General features: G+C 45.3%; 1 protein-coding gene and 1 long non-coding RNA gene across 2 annotated transcripts; one reads left to right on the plus strand and one right to left on the minus strand.

Moving 5' to 3' along the window:
* Positions 1–204: 204 nt before the first annotated feature.
* On the plus strand, positions 205–2,332 carry LOC135822268 (uncharacterized). The gene is made up of 2 exons (XR_010554458.1): positions 205–956; positions 1,749–2,332. It is a non-coding gene; the product is annotated as an uncharacterized LOC135822268 (long non-coding RNA).
* A 7,555-nt stretch (positions 2,333–9,887) lies between these two features.
* LOC135823620 (cytochrome P450 4F3-like) lies at positions 9,888–10,457 on the minus strand. Its single transcript, XM_065336466.1, has one exon. The coding sequence runs from the start codon at positions 10,455–10,457 to the stop codon at positions 9,888–9,890; it is 570 nt and encodes a 189-aa protein (XP_065192538.1).
* Positions 10,458–15,885: the final 5,428 nt, after the last annotated feature.

Consider the following 15,885-nt stretch of genomic DNA (forward strand, 5'->3'; position numbering starts at 1 on the left):
GCCATAGTAGCAGAGTGCACTTCTTACGTGTGGATTACTCTGAGAAAGACTGTTTTTCACACCAGAATTCTCAATTTCTGAAGTACGGCCGAATAACGAAAATTCACGACATTTCGCGTTATATCCCGATACTTGCAAATTTCAAAAGCCTGACAAATATTCCAAGATTCATGATCATCAGCCTTCTAGATATGTATATGTAGGACTCAGTATAGAGTCCATGCACTATATGATGTCCAGCACCCTATATAGAGTCCATTGGTCCAAAATCCACTATACAGAGTCCAGGAGTCCCCTCAGTTTTGATCAGCTTCATCCTGCCGCGCAATCCCCTATAAGGAGTACACTTTTTCTACAAGTCCCCTATTCACAGTCCAGGAGTCCAGTTTATCCAGTCACGCCGTCCTGTGTGTTGTGCCCGAAAGAGAACAAACACATTTTCAGTTTTGCTTGCCTCGTGGCAGCGCATTCCTTTCTTCACTTCAGCCATGGCTGCCAATTCTGCTGTGCAGTTGCTGACAGTAATCTGTCTCGATGTAACCAAGGAGGATAAGGAGACGTTCAAAATCAAATCTGGAAAGCGTCTTGTGGTTCTCTGAAGACGTTTCATCAGTGCGCGGGATGAAAGCAGAAATTGCAGAACGAGAAAAGTTCAGCACAGTTCAAATCTGACGAGTCAGGTACACTGACGCTCTCTTTCGTTCGACGCCACAAGGATCCCCTGTTTGGCTGGCCATTGCTGCCAGTAAGACGTTTGAACGGTTTCATCAGAGCGAGGGATGAAAGCAGAAAGCGGAGAAAGAGAAAAGTTCAGCACAGTTGCAATCTGACGAGTCAGATACACTGACACTCTCTTTCGTTCGACGCCACAAGGATACCCCTGTTTGACTGGACAAGAGCTGCCTGTACCACCGTGTCAAAAGGCTGTCCAACTACATGGCAGGACGATGACTGAGGTAAGGAAGCTTTTACTCGTTTCGATTGGTCTGCTGTTCTGTCGTTATGCTTGAATTTTTTTCCATTTTCAAGGAGCGTATCGCGTTTGTTTGATGTTGCTTGAATGAATGCACTAAAAGTAATCAACGACTTCGTAATAGTCCTCGAGGACTGCAAGGACTTTGCATCAATCGTATTATGATCGTCTAGCTATCATCAATTATTATTTTATTTCATGAGAAATGTATTTTTATCCCTGTGATAATTATGTGAACTCCACGACACTCTTCCTGTAGTATGATGTCAAATACAATGGGATCCACAAACGCAGTGCCAGTGTACTAGTAGTAGTAGTAGGACTAGGAGGATTGCTTGTATGCCAATGACAAGAAAAAGCTTCTCAAGCTAATACTCGTATTCCCTGAAGTGACCGTTTTGATGTCACGAACATGACATTGTGTCAGTGAAACTGTCTCGTGACAACAAATCATTGCATTTCCATCTTGGGGAAGACCGTGACTGACAGCAACGCTGTACAGATTGTTCAAATCATCTCATTTGAATTTAGTTGCAGTGAAGTGAAACACTGTGTACACTACATGTATGTTGGTGTGTCTGTGCGTCTTGAGTGTGCACAAACGATCTTATTCCTCATATTACTAATAGATTATTGTCCCCACCGTCACCTGTTCACAGGTCTTTGAGTGGGTTGACTTTCATTGAGCATCACATTCGTTGAGAACTTGGTAGTTGTGTGCTCCAATGCATCATTACGGTAATAAGCATATCCTTGTGCTATCTATTGGTTGCAGGTGTGCTGATCTTCAGAAGCTTGCGGAACTGAGTGCTGCTGAACATTTGCATGGCCATGAGCAATGGTGAAGCTTGCTATTGCACTCTCAGCATGTGCTAGTATTATGCTGACCACTGCACTATGTTACTCTCTTACACTACTACGTGTATGTAAACGTGCGTGTACCCGTCCCCGTATGCATTCGTTTCGTATAATTATTTGTTACCCATCTTGACTTTACATGTAAATGGGTGGGCGTTTGCATGGCTGTTGGAGTTGCGTGTGTATTGTGTCTCTACTCTTTTCTTGGTGTTTTCTTGGCGTTGTATAAGTTTGTGTGTGTGTGTGTGTGTGTGTGTGTGTGTGTGTGTGTGTGTGTGTGTGTGTGTGTGTGCGCGCGCGCGCGCGCGCGCGCGCACAATAATTTGAAAACAAATAATTAATCCTGGGCTCTCCATTATTCTCTTTCGATTCTTGGTTTTTTTCTAGGTATTTTCTTGGCGTTGTGTGGGTGTGTGCATGTATGTGTGCGTGCACAATAATTTGGCAACACTACATGATTGAGATATTGTAATTTGCAGCGTCTGCGAAGAGACCACTTGATTTGAGGATGGTGTTTGTAGGGTTTTTCATGTAATGAAGTGGCTGCAGTGGCGCCTCAATACATATTTTTTATCTTGAGAAGTGAATGATGTATAGGATTAAAGGGAGAGGCCGTTTTCTGGTTAATATTCACTGCTTACAGCAGATCCTATGTCTATTTTCGAACTCGATAGGGGATGCGTAATTGGCTGGACTTTATACAGGGGGTGTTGTCCACATAAAGACTCTTTATAGTTGATTTCAAAGTTTGGACTCCGTACAGTTGATTTTGGACCAATGGACTCTATATAGGGGTGAAGCCAATTGGCTGGACTCTATACAGGGAGTGATGTCCATCGAAACTTTGAGCTCACAGTTGATTCCAAGTTTGGACTCTGTACAGTGGATTTTGGACCAATGGACTCTATATAGGGGTTGGACATCATATAGGGGCTGGACGCTCTACTGAGTCCAACATATATAAACAGAAAATGCGGAGGAAAAATGAATTTCCCTTCACCAAATCGCATGCGGAAAGAAATGTTCCCTTTTGGGAACATTGGCCTGATTAAGGTTAATTTGCTGCACTTTATACAGGGAGTGTTGTCCACATAAAGACTCTTTATAGTTGATTTCGAAGTTTGGACTCTGTACAGTGGATTTTGGACCAATGGACTCTATATAGGGGCGAAGCCAATTGGCTGGACTCTATACAGGGAGTGATCTCCATCTAAACTTTGAGCTCACAGTTGATTCCAAGTTTGGACTCTGTACAGTGGATTTTGGACCAATGGACTCCATATAGGGGTTGGACATCATATAGGGGCTGGACGCTCTACTGAGTTCAACATATACATTCAATGATGTGTTACGAGAACAAAATACAGTGCCAAAGTAGAATGAGGGAAGGTGAGACAATAGAAGTGAAGTGAGAGCTAAGCTAAAATAAGTGCAACGGCGGGTGAGAAACTAATAATTATAACGCTAAAACTGTGTAGTGAGACAAACAATCATGCTGTGCACCTACGAAAACAATTTTTTTCTGTTCTTTGTCGTGCACGGTATGCTAGTCAGTTGAAAGTACTTGAGGCTGTTTGTATTCGTTTCCATAAGCCTGATCTTTGTAAGCAAAAGAAACATGTAGTTGCGTTAAAATTGTTTTCGTAGGTGCACAGCATGATTGTTTGTCTCACTACACAGTTTTAGCGTTATAATTATTAGTTTCTCACCCGCCGTTGCACTTAGCTCTCACTTCACTTCTATTGTCTCACCTTCCCTCATTCTACTTTGGCACTGTATTTTGTTCTCGTAACACATCATTGAATGTATATTTAATCATTGTTCAGCATGGTTACTCTTCAGTCACGACTTTCCACTGATGAATGTGACAAGAAAATTAATTCTGGTAAACTTTCATGACTTCGTTATAGTGTGGCGATGACTGCAGAATTTGTTCTCTTTATTGCTATTATAAAATTGTTGTCTCCACGTCGATTATTTGAATATTCTCTTTGTTCTTTGGGCAATGTCAGCTTAACAAATACTATCATAGCACTGAAAATAGGGAGGGAACCCGAAAGGTGTTGTCCGCACAATTCCAAACATAATTTACCGACCACTATACATGTGAACAAGTAACAGCACGTGTAACTGCTTGTGTGAAGCATGTAATCTACGACAGTTTTGCGTGCTTTTGGATTGCAAAACTCAGAACAAACACTCAATGCATAATTCTTTCTTTGGATTATTTTGTGGTGGCTTTGAAAAAAGCCGGTTGAGGTTGTCGTCGTGCGTGGCGTCTACGCCACCAACATTTCGATGATAATCTGTGCCACTATTACATAGAGTGCTAGCAAGGCAAGCACTGCAAGGAGTAGTTCCTGGCCATCTTGTTCTGCCATTTTGGAAGAGGGATAGAGAGCGGTGAGTGCTAAAGCAGTCAGTGGCTGGACAGTTCAGTAGTGACGAGTTGACCAAAGTCGTAAGCAGCGTATAAAGGTTGAGCTGCGCGACTGTCTGGTCTGTGAAACTGGCGTCCACCCAGCAGCTCCGCACTGGAGCAGGTACTCGTAACCGCAGCAGTTCACCACGCACAGTCTAGAACGGACTATAATCAAGTACGTGATTGTACTACTGACATAGTACTGTCGTGGACATGGAAATCCGGTCGCACGTCTAGCGGCCCCAGGGAGCTGGCCATGCAGCCGTGGATAAGCGGTAAACACATGCATAGGCGCTGCAGCGCGCTGGTCGCATCGGATCAATAATCACTGTGAACTGCACGCAGCGTTCTGTACGCGCTGAGGGCGCCAGCCCCGGTCCATCGACAGTTCTGTACATGTCCGCTACATGTACAGAACTGTACAGTAGTTTGGTTGCAAGGCGGAGGACGCCCTATGATTGTTAGAAAGCAGTGCTGCTTACTACTCCTCACTCGCCCTGCCTTGGACATGCTGTCAACCAAACAACATGATTGTGTTCAACCAACCAAGGCTTATCTAATAAAAGAGTACGTAATTACTCGTATCGATCTTTCCATCATCTCCATCATATCACGATAATTATCATTGCCAAAAGCACGTTACATACACATGTACATGTATGTGCCATTTCAACATTATTGATGTCAACAAAAGTGTACAATGTTCATGTGCACGTGCTATATGTAGCTTGTTCTTATTCCTGGAAGGAATTTTACGCGGCGTTTGGGTCATTCCTGGAAAAGGCATCTGACCGGAGGAAGTCACTGATAATATGGAAGAAGCAAGAAAGGTGTTACCGACCACCGTACAAATATCATGTACATACAATGCACATCCACATGTAAGAGTACAACACATGTACGTACTGCTTGTGTAAAGCATGTACAAAATGTAATCAACGACAGTTTTGCGTGCTTTTGGCAAGCAAACCTTTGAACAAACACTCAATGCATGATTCTTTCTTTGGATTATTTGGTGGTGGCTTTGAAAAAAGCCAGTTGAGGTTGTCTTGCTGTTGTTGTCGTCTACGCGAACATACCGATGATGATCTGTGCCACTAGGACATGCAGTGCTAGCATGGCAAGTACTGCAAGGAAGATTTCCAGGTCAGTTTGTTCTGGCATCATGGAATAGCGATAGCGATAGCGTTCCGGACTGAAGCAGTCACTCAGTGGCTCGACAGTTCGCCAGTATCGAATTGACGAAAGTCGTATACAGCTTATAGAGTATGAGCTATGGGACCGTCTGCAAGCATGGCGCCGAACATGTCGAGGAAAATCTGTACCGCCCACACATAGAGTTCTATCAATAAGACCAGCACTGTAAGGAGGAGCAGTGCAAAGAAGAGCACCAGGCCATCTTGTTCTGCCATTTTGGAAGAGAGATAGAGAGCGGTGAGTGCTGAAGCAGTCAGTGGCTCGACAGTTCCGTAGTGATGAGTTGACCAAAGTCGCATGCAGCTTATAAAGGTTTAGCTGCGCGACTGTCTGGTCTTTAAACTGGCGTCCAGCCAGCATCACCGCACTGGATCACGTAATCATAACCGCAGCAGTTCACCACGCACAGTCTAGAACAGACTGCATGACTGTACTAGTTTGGTTGGCAGCCTGTTCCAAGGCGGAGGACGCACTGTGCTAGAACACAGTGATGCTTACTGCTCCTTATTTTTATTCGCTTTGTAACATGCTGTCAATCACGAAAAATGTTTTCAACAAAACAAGTTTATCTCATAGTAATATCATGTATTTTTAAATCTGTATCTGTCTGTTTCTCTTTCTCTCTGTGTGTCTCTTGTCTCCTTCTTCCTCTCCGTTGCTCTTTCCTTCTCCAGAAGTGGAGAGGAATGACCAGCCCATGATCGGTCATCATCAAGCTCATGTTTGTCCACAAAATACACGTCACATGTACATGACATTGTGCACTTACCACATGTAGCTTGTTCTTATTCCTGGAAAGGAATTTTACGCGCCGTTCAGCTAATTCTTTGAAAAGTCACAATGTATCTGATCGGACAAAGTCACTCATAATAAATAGGCGACGATGAGGCATTAACTTTATTATACTGATAAAATAATAGTATTAGAGAAGCGAGCTAATTTATTCACAATATTCACTTTGTTTTTTGGGTAATGTCCGCTTAACAAATACTATCATAGCACTGAAAATAGGGAGGGAACCCGAAAGGTGTTTTGCACACAATGCTAAACATAATTTACCGACCACTATACATGTGAACAAGTAACAGCACGTGTTGATAGATGTGTGAACTGGTCACATAAAGCCGAAGCAGTTTTCAATGCTAACAAATGTGTCCATCCCTTTTGCAGACCCAAATCAAACCCAATTGATCCCAGAAGCCAACAATACACTTTGTTCTGCGGCCTTGGGAGTAGTGTTGGAGTAGAAATTGCTGAGGAGACGTCGCAGAGAGGCGAGCTTTCCTGCGCAGATATGACTTTGGCCGTATTTCAGCATGGTCGAGTGGAAAAATTCAAAAAAGTTTATTTCAAGAATACCCCAAAAGGAAGATGGGGGACATGTCCTCAGCGCTAGAAGAGGTGTTCTACTATCTGCCGGTGTGTAGTTCTGGCCAATTGAGGACGTAGCAGGCTGTTTTGCCAGCGTTTGTAAATTGGCTATTTTCAAGACGATCATTTGTGGCGTCAGGGGGTGATGGACCTCGTCTTCTGGGATCCTGGCGTGGCTAAGCGGTACTGCTCCAGGAACTCTTCTAAGGTGAGGCAATGTTGACTTGATGGAGTTTTGTTCATAGCTTGTTCGTATACGCTGTGGCGTGACTCGTTTCTAGACCCATAATTGATAAATAATGTGATATTTCGGCCATTTCTGAGGGGTATCCAAATTTCAAGGTTCCCTTCAGAAACTTTTTCAAGAGCTTTGCACAATCGATCCACACCCCAAAGGGAACCTACCTGCAAATTTGGAGCGAAATCGGAGAGATCCACTTGCACACATACTTTGGTATTCTCAGACATGCTCTCTTAAGGGGGCAGCCTACCCATAAATTTCATATGGCATTCAATTGACCGTAACTTTGGTGTTTCTCAATGGATTTGAGTGAAATTTTGACCACACACTCCTGCCACTGTGCTGTCCCTCAGGACATGATTTACAAGTTCTTGCGCCTCACTGACAGGCTTTCCAGGCCGGAAAAACTCAAATTTCCGGCATAGTGCCACGGTGTGCGAGCCACCCAGGAGCCAAACAAATGCATTTACAATTTTTTCGCATTTTCGTGCTCATTCTGTTCGTGCGCGGGACCCAAACCTAGAACAAGTCCAGAAGCAGCCACGGGTGATGGGGTAGGGCCCCTCAATGAGGCCCTGGAATCTGTCACAACGGAACGAGTGGGCGTTCTCTCACACACTCCCACAGACCCAAGTCAATTTTTGAATTTTTTTAGGTTTAGCACGTGCTACGAGGTCGTACCTTTGATACAACATCCAGTGCTGGGACCTCCACAGCAAGCCATTTCCACAGCGCTGCACACCAAATCCAGGATGCCCTCAGAAACCAGCAAAGACTGCCACTCACGTTTCACTACTGCCTAGTACTGAATCCTACCTGACTTCTTGTCAATCTTGACACGACTCAAACTTGCCAAAGTCACTAAATCAGCGTTAACTACAATATCTGCAACGTCACGAGGGTGCTGGCAAAAGTCCTGCTGCACGGCGGCGGGCTTCGCCCGCCGCCGTGCACCTTCGCCCGCCGCCGTGCAGCCCAATACGTGGCTCAAAAACCTGATTTTTTGGACTTGGAGCAAACTTCTGCACACTTTCACGTGTTTCCATGATACGACAAGTTGCGCACGGTCTGCTCACATTCAAATACAGTGCTGCCAACAAATGACAGCGTGCAACAAAAAAATCTTTCCTTGCAAGGGCACATTTTCGGCCATAACTCTTGAACGGCTGGTCAGATAGGGACACAATTTTCAGAGAATTTGCAGCTATTCATGCTCTTTCAACTGACGTAGCACTCAATATGAATTTACAAATTCGATTTTTCAGCGAATTTTTGGGTAGTCTGCCACCTTAACAAAAACCGAGACAAACGCTAGATGTGTGTGCTATTTATATTCCACATACCGTAATTCCGCGCATATAAGCCCATGGGCTTATGTGAAACAATGCAGTTTGGGGATAAAATATCCAGTAGAACATGTTCGTTTTTAGCCCATGGGCCAATATTCGAATTTTGAAGGTTCACGAAAAATTACAAGTCCGTGCTCATGGTCAGTCCACCATACTCTACTGGTAAACTGCACTGACCTGCTGTACCATGGTAGGAAGAGTCCATTTTGTGAAAAATTTTACTTGACACGTGAGTTGCATTTGTGTCTGTTTATTAGCCCATGCGCCTTTGATCCTAGACTAGAGGGTGGTGGCGTTCCCACGGCGGATGCGGAAAACTCGGCTTCCAGCCGAGTCTCACGGGAACCGTGAAATTTATTTTATTTTATTATTTATTAGCCCATGGGCTTATAAACGGAGGTGGGCTTATATCCGGATATAGGCCCATGGGCTTATATGCGCGGAATTATGGTATAAATCTGAGAATGATCAGTTAAATATTAAATTAATTTTATACCAGCCTTCATGCTGCTCCCTGATGTATAAGAAGTAAATTATCAACAAAGCAACAGTGCAATGTGTAATACATTGTAGAGGGAAGTCACAGTAGACGAAAATTGCGAAAGTTAACCGGCTACCCTGCAGCCGTGTTTACGCTCGCACTGGAAGATAATCTCAAAAGAAGGTAGCCGCTCCTAGACTTCCTGGCGGGATGCACAAGATGCGGTGTTAGAAGCAGCCATCAAGAGGCCCTACCTAGGCTGCCACAGAGCATGCATTCTCTTCATGTGTATGTTGTGTGTTTGTTTCTGCAGAAGGAAGGACAGCAGCCAACAGCAACCCAGCAAGAAGCAAGCTGGCGAAGGTAATTAGGTAATTCCTGCGAAGGAAATTCTATATTCGAGGCGAATAGTTTACAAGACTAACTGAAGCAAATACTAGCAGTGCTCCTCATAGACTAGTGCATGTTTTAAGTTGCTGAACAAAATTATGTTCTTAGCAATCTGGCCACAACATGCCATCACTTGTCACAATCATGTCCACGCAGCGCAGTGTCAGCAACATACACCTTGCATACATCAAAGACATTTTCATTCATGAAATCCTCAAGCATTCTGGGTCGGAAATCGAGCTGGCATGTGCAAGTATTTTAAAACGCTGTGCTTGATCACCAGTGATCTTTCAAACTTCATCCAGCTAGACAAAGACATCTGTCAAGGATTTGCTTACAGCAGTCACTTGTGCAACTGGCTTTGCGTGATCAGTATCAGGTAGCAGGCGAAAAGTCAGCAAAATCATGCACAGGACCATCTTCATTTCATCCATAGCAAAGTTCTTTCCTATGCACGAACGGGGACCACATCCAAGCGGAATGAATGTGTTGTGACTGCCTGCAATATCATCTTCTTTGAAGCGGTCTGGGTTGATCAAATCCGGATCTCTCCAAACCTGGCTGTTGAAGTGCACACCAAGTACATTGATATGAAAGACTATTCCCTATGGAATGGTTATACTGTCAATTGTATCCTTCTCTGCAGAGCGTGTGACGGCTACAACAATAGAGTTAAAGCGCAGTACTTCTTTGATTGTCCAATTAATGTACTGTAGCTCCGCTAGATGCTTGTGTTGCAGATTCGGCTGAAAACTTCCTGAATTTCGTAGCGATAGCGTTCTTGCACAAGCCTGCTCTTGGCTAAGGTGATGAACAGCCCATTGCAGTGTGGTGCAGGTCGGGTCTTGACCAGCAAACAGGAATGTTTCTACCACTTCCCCAATGTCGGAGTGAGACAGACCCTCGCCATCCTCACCGCTCACAGTCAGTAGTATTTCCAGCATATCCATGTGATCTGCGGCCGCGTTTGCAATGTTGTCACTGGAGTTCTTTTTCAGTTGCTCACGGCGATCGCTAATCACCTTATTGCTGAACTGAGACATTTCTTGAAGATATGCAGTGAGTGGGCGACCAGTCGGTGACATGAGGAACACAAAATCAGAATGGTACCAGGGCTGGACAAAGCGCTTGCCAATGAACACCGCAGCTTTCTGTATTACTGTGGTATAGCGCATAGCAGGTGATGTCACGACTGCCTTCAATTAGCAATTTGTTTCCACAGCCATTGCACACTGTAAGATGATATCAAACGTCAGCTTGGAAGTAACTCAGCAACATTGATGCTCTCTCTTAGTTTCACCTCACACACAGTGAAACAATGTCATGATTACTCCGAAATACAAACGTTCGCACCACCAGACTCACGAAGATAAACTACTGCGAAGCTGGACTGTGTAGCTTAGCAAAACTGCATCTGATTGAGTCAGAGAGACTCGCCTCGGTTCCAGAGCGAACGATTGGGATAATTTTGTCGACGTTCTCCGCCAAGTTGCGCGCTGACCTCCGCTGAGATGTCGACGAGAAAGTTTCCTCGTTGTACGTGCATTGTTTGACGAGGGCGGAGCAGCCCTCCGCCCTCGTCGAGCGATCCGAATGCTTCAGGCAAGCAAATAACTTCTTCGCTCAGCTCAAGTTTCTTTCACGGAGCCTAAGGAAATTGCTCCACGGAGCTTCGTTGAGTATCCCTTCCACAACAATCGAGATCGACAGCGCGCTGTGCGCACCCTGACGAACCACAATTCGCATCTTCACTGCTGCTACGACATCTTCGTGTCCTACGACCATTAGTCCACATAATCATTGCAGTGGGTTGGTGTCATCTTGTTCAAACCCAATAATTATTACTTGACTGACTTCTAGCCCGACACTCGAACGCGAGGGACTGCGACCTCCTTCCATCAAGAAAAAAAACACATTTTTTTCTTGGGAAGAACTTGGAAAGAAAAAGGACCAAGGAACTAGTAGTACAAGTGACCTTGATTTTCTCGAAGGACTCACAATAGTTACATCTACAAGTCGATTTTCCCAGACAACCGGTCAGACAGAGTCACTCCGACCATGGTAACTGTATTGTATGCAATCAGGTAGGTGCCGGTGATAAAATCATCCTGGACTGTAGTCCTGTGGACCTCATCAACTGCACGTCGATGTCATAACCAGGGCATGTACAATGTAATGACCATGATGACGGAAGTCGACTCTCTCAGTCTAGATCAGACTTTGGCCCAGCATGTACGTTCATAATGGTTGCCCCATACAAATACATTGTACCAACCCACCATGTTTGTGCAAGTACATGTAAAATGGCTGTGGGTTTCAATGTGCAATCCTGATCAGGGAGTCGTATAAACACGGGTTTATAAGATTCCCTGATGAATACCTGGAATCGGGCATGGGGTCCAGCACCCCACCACCCCCTCGCCAGGTGACCATGGTTACATGTGACCTACATAACTAACACATTTTATTGCGGCTACAGAATCATTTTGTATACGTCGACTACACATAGTTCATGTACATGCGTGACATGTGGTATACACTGCAGATCCCCATCATGCATTATTCATTGGGATTTATGTCATCCTACTTTATGCATGCTTGTCCCCCCCCCCCCCCCGAGCTGTATGATGAGATTGCAATGAACCAATGACATGAATGATGATATGGAACATGAATATTCTGATCATCATCGAGATCAGAAACCCAGGTGGAATGAAATCCTTCAGAATGACCAGGAAAACCACAGCTCAGCCCAGCACAATTCCTGCAATCCTGGGGAAATGGAGCTGTGGGTTTTCATGTGGCAATCCTGATGGTTCACATTCCGGAGCACACCGAACAACACAAAAACAGCCATCCAAGCACCATGTCACATGGTATACTAGCAGTGCACAGCATACAAAGCATACAGCATAATGCACAGCAACAAAGACTCCGAAGAGACAAAAGCGCTGTCCGTGGCACACGCAAGCCCTTCCCCTCCCAGGGTGACAGGTGTTCTGTTCTAGCCCACATGACCCATGAGGAAATAATAAATCCCGAGGATGGGGTCGGCTGCTGGTGATGACAATCTTGGCTGCCGGTTCCTTGACTTGGCTGCAATCGCTACGCACGCCGTCACTCCCAGTGGAGTGGCTCGTGCATCCGTGTATTTCGGAGCGCTGCCTGAGCGCTGAGGACATAGAGGAAGCGATACAAACACAACCAGAACCAGCAACAAAACATACATCGCCCTTGAGGCTAAACAGCCGTATCACCAACTGATACACTTATACGACACTGTATCCAAGTAGCCAATTCAAAAGCTTCTTGGAAATCACTCCATGCTACAATAGGAGTTGAAATTCAGCGCTCGGTAATTCCAGGAACCTACCCAGTAATGAAGAAAACCCAACGACTATGAAAATCGCCACCTTTTCATGAAATAATGCAAATAGACAGCAGCAGCGGCATACTACATGCTGTGGTGAAGTCTCACTGGAAGGGAACCTGACCTATACACTGCTGGAGTACACGACTCGTTGAACAAGATAATATTATTATAGTAATTACCTTGCACGACGCCGATGACAATCACCACGTCCTCCCGTCCGGCGCTTGACCTGGGCTGAGGAGGAGAACCACACAGCAGCAGAAAACCCAGGATGAGCCTGTACTACGACTACATGTCCCCTAGCTACCTGCCCACCCAGTACATGCACCAGGCACCACATCAAGCATGCACAACCAAATGGAATAAGAAATCTGCAGAGAAGTTGCTGGGCATGCAGGTTCTCCATGCAATGCTAGCCCGGGGTGGAGAAGGCATGCACTGCACAGTAAGTCAGCCCTGGTCATGCAAGCGGGTGCTGGAGATGGGACAAACAATTCTCTGCAGGATTGCACAATAACTAGACAAACCATGCACAGCACAGGGATACTTAGACCACTTCCGGACGACGTCCATTAAATTGATAGCGCTGTCCGCCACCTTGACCAGTTGCGTTGACCGTCTTGATGGTCCTGGACTAGAGGGAAGCACAGCAAACAGAATTGTTAGACAGCAGAGCTATGCATAAATATGATGAACATGCATGGATGATGATGATGTGGTAGCATGCACAAATTGCCTAGCTATTGAATCACTTCCGCTCCCCATTCCGTTGTAGGGATAGGTCTCTATAGTCCAATTCCTCAAATTGCTCGGAATTGCTTGTCTCTTGCAAAATTTGAAATTTATTGAAAGCGTGGTGCAGAGGTATTCAGTGAGGAAGAAAGCATGGTAAAATGTCTTCTATGGCATACTGTGACAGTGAAGAGTGTAAGACTCTCACTACAACTTCTAGCTATATGTGGAAACTTTCAAGGCGTGGAAGAGAGTGAAAGAATATGGCAACTAGTCGCCTGGCAAAATGGGGAGAGGAAGTTGATCCAAGCAAACATCACAGGAATACTTAGGGTTTATGGTAGCCGATCCTCTCCTCCGCCATTCTCCCTGGAAAAGAAGATGGAACAGAGCAAAACAAAAGACTCAGCTGGCAGAAAAAGCAAAATAGGAAAACAGCCAAGAGATAACTATATGCGAACAGGAAGACTCAACATGATAGGATGAGACCAAACTGCTCATCTCATCAGTTGGTGACTACATCATAATATAGGCCATGCAGCATAGGAACACTGTTTATAAAACCGGGCAACAGGAAGTGTAGACATGATGCAGGCTATTGTGCAAATCACTTTCTGGCATCACGTGACCAAACTCAAATACACCCTGACAGTAGACTACGCGTGGAGTCATCACTGGAGTTGTCAAACGCTTTGTCGCTAAGTGGGCCAGTTGCAAGTCTGTAAGTTGCTCAAACCCAAGCACATACTCACTTCAGCTGTCGAATCTGAGGAAAACCTACTCATAACGATGTTCACTGCTTCGCATTCGCTGCCTTAGCTCCGAAGAGCCTCACTGTCCATGATGCCACCGGTGATTCATATCACATAACACCAAGATTACCTGTCCACTGGCATGGCGAAGCACGAGCTGCTAAACGGAAGGCATGTCGAGCATTGAGCACCACGCAGTGGGCACAAACATATTGCATGTGAAGCGGTTTTCCGGATATCGCACCATTTTGGTGCGATATCCTGTGGCAAGTCAAGGAACCGGCCAAGCTTGTCATCACCAGCAGCACCCCTCCCTATATTTCCCCATGGGCTGAACAGAACACCTGTCATTTTTGGACAACCCTTTCACAAATTTCCCAAAACCCAAAACATGGCTGGTTCCGGGTGAAAAAATGGAAATAATAGGACGATGATGCTGACGATAGTGAAGCTTCCTGTAGATGCATTACGAGACAGTACAGCGGAGAACACACACCCAGCACATGCATACTGCACACACACACACACACACACGCTCCTGCCAGTCATGAACACATGCATCGGCATGCACCAGAGAGCACAAGAACACATAATGCTGTCAAACAGAGTGGAGCGGAGCGACAAGGGAAATGACAGGTGAGATTGAAAAATTTGAGACACGAGCGAGTTATAAGTGGTTTGACTCATCACTGTATCCCTAGTTCAGAATGCCTGACTGGAGATCTAAGATTTTCTACGTGTTAAAATCCTCAGTCAAGTTTATGATGACGGCTCTCATCCATGCATGGATGCAGCAAACAGGATTTTCAGTCTTTGACGACGTTGGTGGCAAGTCTGACCTTCTCATCTCCTACCTCTGTAGGCGCTGCATCTGCTCATTGATCCTTAAGGGCGGTGGCTTTCCAACGGATGCGGAAAACTCAACCTCTAGCCGAGTCTCATGTGAACCGTGAACGACTCTCTCACACCACTGGTTAGCAACAAGCAGAGTGGCCCAGCGTCACTTCTGCCTCCCCATCCCAACCTCCCAATTCACATCTTTCAGGCGCAATCTGACATTGCCAGGTCTGGACCATCTCACAAGCTAGCCTAAATCCAATTAGAGCTTTTGAGATCAGGTACCTGTGTGAGCTGCTTGGCATCAAAAATTATGATCATCGCGAAAATGAGTCAGTACTGCAGGAAATCAAGAATGCTATCGCCCGGTCACACACCTTGATTCAAGTGTTAACCGCATCAAGTCAAAGTGGTTTGGACGTGTAGCAAGGCATCAGGATAGCTACTCCCACTATTTCTTGGTTGGAATGGTGCCTGCATCAAGACCCCGTGGTCGCCCCCGTCACAATTGGTACACCAACATCAAAGACTGGACCAATAAATCTTACAATTATCTCTCTCTCTCGTTGCTGCTGATCGTGATAGGTATAGGCAGCTTGTTCATCCGTGTAGTTAGGTTTTTTCTTTCTTTCTTTTTGATGCTGCTGCCTTATGACACACATGGCGCCCCTATGACCAGAATGGTTATGGATTATACATACATACATACATACATACACCACTGGTTGGCAAAATGCAGAGTAGCCTAGTGCCAGTTTCTGCCTCTCCATCCCAACCTCCCAATTCACATCTTTTAAGGGGAACTTAAGCCTAAAGTCAAATTTTCACCAGTTTTAGTCTTCGGGGTGCTGAGTCGAATGGTCTGGTCCGAGGAAGCTGAGACGCTCCCTTCCTCCTTTATTCCCAATC

This window comes from Sycon ciliatum, chromosome 8 (genome assembly GCF_964019385.1).
Source record: "Sycon ciliatum chromosome 8, ocSycCili1.1, whole genome shotgun sequence".
Lineage (NCBI taxonomy): Eukaryota > Metazoa > Porifera > Calcarea > Leucosolenida > Sycettidae > Sycon > Sycon ciliatum.

What these genes read in the sequence shown, in the direction of transcription:
- LOC135823620 (XM_065336466.1), bottom strand. Translation starts at nt 10,457, where the DNA reads ATGCGCTATACCACAGTAATACAGAAAGCTGCGGTGTTCATTGGCAAG.